Consider the following 7,990-nt stretch of genomic DNA (forward strand, 5'->3'; position numbering starts at 1 on the left):
ACTGTGGGTTCTTATATTTCTAGTTTTTTTAAAAATGCTTTAAAAGTAATAATTACTTCAAAACTGCCAAACCAGGACTCACTGAGCAAGAATTAAGAGTCTTACAGAAAAGTTCTTTTAGAAAAGGGTAAAGGAGAGGGAATGGGGTGAGGGGAAAGAGCCTCCGTTAGCCTGACAAAAATACAGATGTTCAAGGCACCGACATGTTGTTTGTATCAGAAGCACTAATTTGGTATCAAATTACCTAGTTTAGATACATCCTTAATCCTAAATATTTAAAGCTCTGAGGTACTTGCTGGTAACTGGGATGTATAAAAGTGACCACTCAGATATCCCTCATGTGTGAAAATATGGCTAGCTGAAACAGGGCAATTGTGAGTCACTGCAAGCAAGGTGATGAGGTTGAGCCTGGCCAAACATCTAGGGTGTCAGCGAACAAGCAAGCCCCAAGCAAGTGAGCTCCTGAGCTAGCTCTTCCTGAGGGTTTACTGAAGCGAGAATCAATTCTGTACCTTGGTGAGTGGCTGAAGCAAAGGGCTGGTTACTGAACAGGATGTGTTTAGAACTAGAACAAGGCATTTTAGGTCTGGTTCTGCACCTATGGAGTCGTCGGGAGTTTTGCCATTGACTTCAGTGTGTTCAGGATCCTTTTTGAGCTGACTGGTGACCTCACAGGTTTGTTCTGAAAGCTGGCTATATGGATTGCCAGAGTAACCAGGCACTTATGAGTCACCGGCAGAGAGATCACCTGCATATAACAACATGAGATCAGGCCTTGTCTACACACAAAATATATGCCGGTATAGTTAAAGTGATACAACTCCTCTCCCCCAGCGTGGATGTAGTTATGCTAGTATAAATGGGCTTATATCACTATATCTTAGGCTATGTGCCCACTGTGCACCTTACAACAGCACGCTTGTGCACTACAGCCGCACCATTGTAAGGCACGCAGTGTGGTCTTTATTGCTGGGAGAGAGCCCTCCTGGTGACCAAATAAAACCACCCGCAATGAGGGGCTGTAACTTTGCTGACGGGAGCGTGGCTCCTGCCGATGAAGTGCTCTCCACACCGATGCTTTTTGTCGTTAAAACTTTTGTTGTTCAGGGGAGTGTTTTTTTCACACCCCTGAGCGACAAAAGTTTTCACAAAGTGCAGTGTAGACATGGCCTTATTCTCCTATGGGAAGGGGAATAATCTATACTTGTATTAGGCAGCTTTATATTGGTATAACTGTGTCCACACTAGCAGTGGAACCAGTATAACTATATCAGTAAAAAAGTCCCACCCTTAACTATTACACTGGCACAAAATGTGTGTGTAGATCAGGCCTCAGTTTAACTAATGAACAGAGAAGCACCAAAGAGATGAGCTCCCAAATAAGCGCAGAGAGACCTGGGAAAAAACATGGTGGATAGAGGTGATCTTCTCAGATGCTTCAGGTCCCAAGTGAAGACTGATGCTGGAGACAACCCTGGAGATAAGCTGATGGTGTAAAGGGGAGGGTTGTGGGTTCAACAAGCATAGGAATGGTTTCTGAGATGAGAGATGACTGGATAAACTGGTCAACATTTGAGTGTCACCCCCTGAAAACAGCCTCAAAAGTAACCTGGCTTATTAGCGAATTTCAGGTTAGGACTGTTGGGGCAGGGGAACTCTCATCCAGCTTCAGTAAGCAGACAACTACTTTCAGTGTAATTAATAAGAAAGAACACATACTCTGTAAGAAAAGGGGAAGAATAAGAATACAAAGATGCAATGGACGCTTGAACCTTCATCATTTGCACAAAATGAATGGGAGGCCCATTGTGGATTATCTAGTTTTGTGAATTAGCAAAAAGAAAAAAAGACTGTATCACACAATACACATTTTTATGAGTATGGTTTTGCTTTTATTAATCATGACAATGTACCCTGGGGCTTGATCCAAGCCCACTGTCCTCAGTGAAAAGACACTCATTGACATTGGGGGAAGCCCACAGCATTTAAAGAAAAATCCCAAAGCATCGGGAGTAGAGACCTCCCTGTCTCTCTCTGCTTTAATCCTCTCATGACAGATGGAGCAATGTGAGACTGTCAGTGTTCTGGTGAGAATTAATCTGGTTTGCAGATTAACTAATGGTCTGTCTACATTTAAAATGCTACAACAGCACAGCTGTGCTGCTGTAGCACTTCAGTGCAGACACTCCCTACGACAATGGTGGGGGTTCTCCTGTCAGGTAAGTAATCCACCTCCTTGAGAGGTGATAGGTAGGTTGATGGAAGAATTCTTCTGTCAACCAAATGCTCTCTACACAGGCCCATGGGTCGGCTTTTGGATTTTTCACACCCCTGAACAATGTAGGTGGGTTGACCTAATTTTCTAGTGTAGACCAGCCCTAACTGAGAGTTAATGAGGTTTAACTGTGCATAAGTGTTCATACATAAATGCAGGGAGCAGAGGGAACAAGCAACACAATCTAGAACTGATGCCCAGCAATGGGGAAAACCACTTAGTGCACACAGCTGAAAAGTGGTGGGATGATTCTCATAACTGAGAGTCAATTGGTAGAAGCTATGTAAGAAAGACATAAAGGGAAGGGGGACAACAGATAATGAATCCCATCATCTTTTAAGGAGCAGATTTTTGAACACTGATCAGTTCTTCTTCTCCTCCTCCTCAAAAGGGTGATTGCTGACATATTATGTATTATTTGTAGTGCAGTAGGGCTGAGGATTCCCAGTCCAGGATCAGAGCCCTATTATGCCAGGCACTGTACAGAGAGATAGTCCCTCCCCAAGAATGCATACAGTCTAGGTGTCAGACAGGGTGGGACAGATGGACAAAACAGACAGAGTTGGTGTGGGGTAGGAAGATAAGGTAATAAAATTAACAGGTTTTAGTAGAAAAATAGCAGTCTGGGCTCGCCCTTTTCCCAGTCAAAGCCACAGGGCCGCGATGTGAAGGCATCATGGCAGAGGCAGGTTTTTAGGAGGGAGCTGGAAGAGGATCAGGTGGTGGATTTACACATAACAATACTTTATTACTTGTAGCATGGCCTTGATTTGCTAGAGCTGCTAGTTAATTCAAGACAACCCTAGGCTCACAGACTGCCAGTGAGATTTTATTCACTTCTTGTTTTATATTGACTTTGTTTGACCTTCTAATAAGGGAGTGCGAACGCTGTGGATACTATTAATAACCAAGTCCTGGCCCAGACATTCCCTCGTCCATCGGAAACCCTAGAGCAGGGGTGGGCAAACTTTTTGGCCTGAGGGCCTCATCGCGGTTCCAAAACTGTATGGAGGGCCGGGTAGGGAAGGCTGTGCCTCCCCAAACCCTAACCCTATCTGCCCCCCTCAGAACTCCCCACCCATCCAACCCCCCCTACTCCTTGTCCCCTGACTGCCCCCTCCAGGGGTCCCCTGCCCCTAACTGCGCCCCAACCCCACCCCCTATCCAACCCCCCCTGCTCCCTGACTGCCCCGACCCCTATCCACACCCCCGCCCCTGACAGGCCCCCCGGGACCCCACCCCCTATCCAACCCCTGCTCTAAAGCCCCTTTCAGAATGCGGCCCTGCGAACATAGGCGGAGGACTTAGGAGGAGCAGGGGCAGCCGCGCAGCCAGAGAGAAGTGGGGGTTTCCCCTTCAAAGAGCCACTTCTCTCTGGCTGGCTGCACAGCCGCCCAGTGCTCCTCCTGAATCCTTCGCCCGTGTTAGCTGCACTCCCGCCACCCGCCTGCCCCCCTGAGGCTGCAAGTGAGCCTCCCTCCCTACTCTCCCCTGCCCCTGCAGTGCAGCCCCCTCCTGTGCTGGCAGCGCGGCGTGCTGAGGCTGCATGGGAGGGGGGTCCGTGTGGGAGGGGCCGGGGACTAGCCTCCCCAGCTGAGAACTCAAGGGCAGGGCAGGACAGTCCCGTGGGCCGGATGTGGCCCGCGGGCTGTAGTTTGCCCACCTCTCCCTAGAGAGAGGAAATAGCTGCGAAGATTCCCCATCATGTTCTGATGTGATTGTTCCATTGGCAGCAAGGCATACCCTCCCCATCCCTCCACCATGAGGCCTCCCCCTGAACATGGTGGATCTCCAAGTGTCTGGGAGCAGGCCAAGGGTATTTGCTCAGATGCCCTGCTTACTCATCACTGCCTCTCTGGTCCCCAGTTTCCTGGCAGCGCGGCTTCACTGCAGCCATGGTCCCAAGGATCTCCACTTCACAGTGGTTTCCACTGCAACTCTGGGAAATGGAGAAACTCCATGGAAAAGCTAGTACAGCCTCATGCTGAATTATCTTTCCCAGGCAATCACCACAAAGACAGTGGATGGATGATGTATGTCCACACATGCCTTTCCCTTCCTCAAGTGAAGCCCTGCACAGCACCCTCGGTTAGCTCCAGAGGAGAGGGGGGCAGTGCCACTTATGCTGACCCTTGCTTCCACATTGATGGGGGGAGATCCACAGATGGAGGATTCCCCCTGACTGTGGATGTTGGAGTGGGGGGATTATCTGGGCATGTGATTTCTAACTTTAAGGTGCAGTTTGTGTAATACTTACCATATGGACATCTAATGCTGCCAGTATTAAAACATTCTTGAAATTTCTAAATATTATAGATGACAATCTACTAACTCAAAAAGCAACCAACATGGGGGAAATTCTATACTAGACCTTGTCTTAAAAAATAAAGAGGAACTGATCAGCAAAATAAAATAGTAGCTTAGGTACAAGTGATCACGACTTGATCACAGTTACAGTCTGCAAGCAGAATAAAGTTCAGACCACTAATATATACACTTTGTACTTTAATAGGACCAATTTCACAAAGCTGAAAACAATTATGATCCAAATGAGCTGGGAAGAAGTTAATCAGAAAAATTTATTTGGGAATCATTTTAGAGCATCTTACTAGATGCCCCAAAAGCCACAATTTCACAATCGAGGAAGAAGGCCTTACTAGTTAAAAAAAGAGAGCTGGTTCAGTGGGGAAGTGAAAGCAGCTTAAAAATGATATATAACAAATGGAAGAAAGGGGAGGTGGATAGTAATGAATATAAATCAGAAGTTAGGAATTGTAGAAAATTGATAAGGGAAGCAAAGGACAAAAGGAGAAATCTATGGCCAGCAGAGTTAAGGACAAGGAGTTTTTTTCAATATTTTAAGAACTAAAAGAATCCTGACAATGATATTGATCTGTCACTAGATGGATATGGTAAAATTATCAATAATAATGCAGTTGCAGAAAAGGCAGAAATGTTCAATATTTCTGTTCTGTATTTGGGGAAAAACAGACGATATAGTCTCATCATATGATGATGATAACACTATTTCCATTTTGCTAGTATCTCTGGACGATATTAAACAAACACTACTAAAGTTAGCCATTTTAAAATTAGCGGGTCCAGATAACTTGCATCCAATAGTTTTAAAAGAGCTGGCTGCGGAGCTTGCCATTAATGTTGATTTTCAATAAGTCCTGGAGTACTGGGAGAGTTCCAGAAGAGTAGAAAAAAGCTAATGTGCTAATATTTAAAAAGGGTAAATTATAGACCTGGCAGAATGACATCGATCCCAGGGAAGATAATGGAGGGTCAGATATGGAACTCGATTAATAAAGAATTAAAAAAGGGTAATGTAATTAATGCAAATCAACATGGGTTAACAGAAAATAGACTTTTATCAAACTAATCTGATTTTTTTTTAAATGAGATTACATGTTTGGTTGATAAAGGTAATAGTGTTGACGTAACTATACTTAGACTTCTGTAAAATTTTTTAATTGGTACTGCATGAAATTTTGTTTAAAAAACTAAAATGATATAAAATTAACATGACACACATTAAAAACTGGCTAACTGACAGGTCTCAATATGTAATTGTAAATGCGGAATGATTGAGTGGGTATGTTCCCAATGGGTCCCACTGGAATCAGTTCTTGGCCCTATACTATTTAACGTTTTTCTCAAAGACCTCAAAGTAAACATAGAATCATCACTGATAAAGTTGGCAGATGATACAAAAATTGGGGGAGTAGCAAATAACAAAGAGGACAGGTCGTTAATACAGAATGATCTGGATTGTTAAGTAAACTGGGCGCAAGTAAACAATATGTGTTTTAATATGGCTAAATGTAAATGTATACATTTAGGAACAAAAAGTGAGCTCATACATACAGAACGGGAGACTATCCTGGGAAGCAGAGACTCTGAAAAATATTTGGGGATCGTGGTAGATAATCAGCTGAACATGAGCTCCCATTGGGCCAAAAGGGCGAATGTGATCCTGGAAGACATCACTAGGGAATTCTGAGTAGGAGCAGAGAGATTATTTTACATCCATATTTTGCACTGATGAAAGCTGCTGGACTATTGGGTCCAGTTCTGATGCCCAAAATTCAAATTGATAAATTGGGGAGGGTTCAGAGAAGAACCACGAAAACTATTAAAAGATTAGAAAAAATGTCATATAGTGATAGACTTGAGCTCAAGTTATTCATCTTAACAAAGAGAAGGTTAAGGGGTGACTTGATTACAGTCTGTAAGTGCCTCCTCAGCCGCCCTGGAACCTGCATGGGGCATAATAAAACAAAAACTTTGCGGCCAAACCCCGCAACTGGGGCGGCCCCAGCGGCGTCTCCCTTGGTCTATTATACCCACCGCCCATGCTCTGCAGTCCAGCAGACAAAGGTATAACACGATTCAATGGTTGGAAGTTGAAGCTAGAAAAATTCAGACTGGAAATAAGGTATAAATTTTTAACAGTGAGAAAAATTAACCACTGGAACAATTTACCAAGGGTGGTGGTGGATTCCCCATCATTCACAATTTTAAAATCAAGATTGGATGTTTTCTAAAATATGTTCTTTAGGAATTATTTTGGGGAAGTTTTATGACCTGTGTTATATAGGAGATCAGATGAGATGATCACAATGGTCCTTTTTGGCCTTGGAATCTATGAATATGAACACCATATGCTTGGATGCCTAATCAACCTGTGCACCAGAGCTCCATGGTTCCTGTATGATTTTCATGCTCAGTAAAGAGACAAATAAAAAGCTAGCAGATATAATTTTATGATTATCCTAGACACAATTACTTTGGCCAGATGGCAGTCTCTCGAGCCTACGTTTTAACTACTGGTTCTAATTCAGTGCTATCCTGTCTGTCCTCTCAGCTTTGTAACTCACGCTGCAGGTTGGATTTGTATTCCACAACTTTCTGCTTTAGGTCTCTTGACTGATCCCCCTGCTTTTAACCCGCCTCACCATGAATACCATTGCTAACATAATACAGGAGCTGCGTGACTATTGGGCAGACCATTTCTCACGCAGATTTCTACCGAAGAGACCTCCCCTTCGCCGAATCACCTCCATTTCCACTTTCTACCTCCTGGACTACAGAACCCGGCAGGCTGAACTGGGTTTGGATTATGGCCCTCCACGGGCTCAGCTGAGTGATACCAAGTTTGTCTTCCAGGATGGCAAATGGCAAGGTGAGAGTGGCCTCTCTCATCGGCCGCCACTGCTGCAGTTATTCTCCTCTCATGACCGGGAACAGTCCTGTAAGGTCATGAAGAAGGAGAACAAGGCTCTCCTGGAGGAGAACAATTACCTGAAGCTGCAGCTCGAGCTGTTGATGGACATGCTGACAGAGACCACGGCCCAACTGCACATGGTGGAGAAAAAGATGGACATCCTCACATGGCATACCAAGATGAAGAAGCCAAATAAGGTGTTGATGCTTAAGTCCTAGTAGGAACCTTGGATGCAAGACCAGGGAGTTTACACTTGCTTGGTTCCAGAAGTCTAAAAAATTCCTGAATCAAATTAACTTGTAGAGTGATTTTTGCTTTAATTGTATGTATTAAGTAAATTAGAATATATTTTATGACTGCCAAATAGACAGCAAGAAATCAGTCACTACAGTTCATTACACTTCAAAACCAAACCTGACTGTTCATGGATTGTGTCACAAAAACAACAGAAAAGCAGTTTTACCCATTATTCAAATGCCAAA

The 7,990-nt window shown here is 44.1% G+C and overlaps 1 protein-coding gene across 1 annotated transcript; it reads left to right on the forward strand.

Moving 5' to 3' along the window:
* The first annotated feature begins 7,240 nt into the window (after nt 1-7,240).
* CBY3 (chibby family member 3) lies at nt 7,241-7,726 on the forward strand. The gene has a single exon (XM_074962074.1). The coding sequence runs from the start codon at nt 7,241-7,243 to the stop codon at nt 7,724-7,726; it is 486 nt and encodes a 161-aa protein (XP_074818175.1).
* The last annotated feature ends 264 nt before the right edge of the window (nt 7,727-7,990 follow it).

Source organism: Natator depressus, chromosome 8 (assembly GCF_965152275.1).
Source record: "Natator depressus isolate rNatDep1 chromosome 8, rNatDep2.hap1, whole genome shotgun sequence".
NCBI lineage: Eukaryota > Metazoa > Chordata > Testudines > Cheloniidae > Natator > Natator depressus.

Coding starts and splice junctions, on each gene's coding strand:
- CBY3 (XM_074962074.1), top strand. CDS start 7,241: ATGAATACCATTGCTAACATAATACAGGAGCTGCGTGACTATTGGGCA.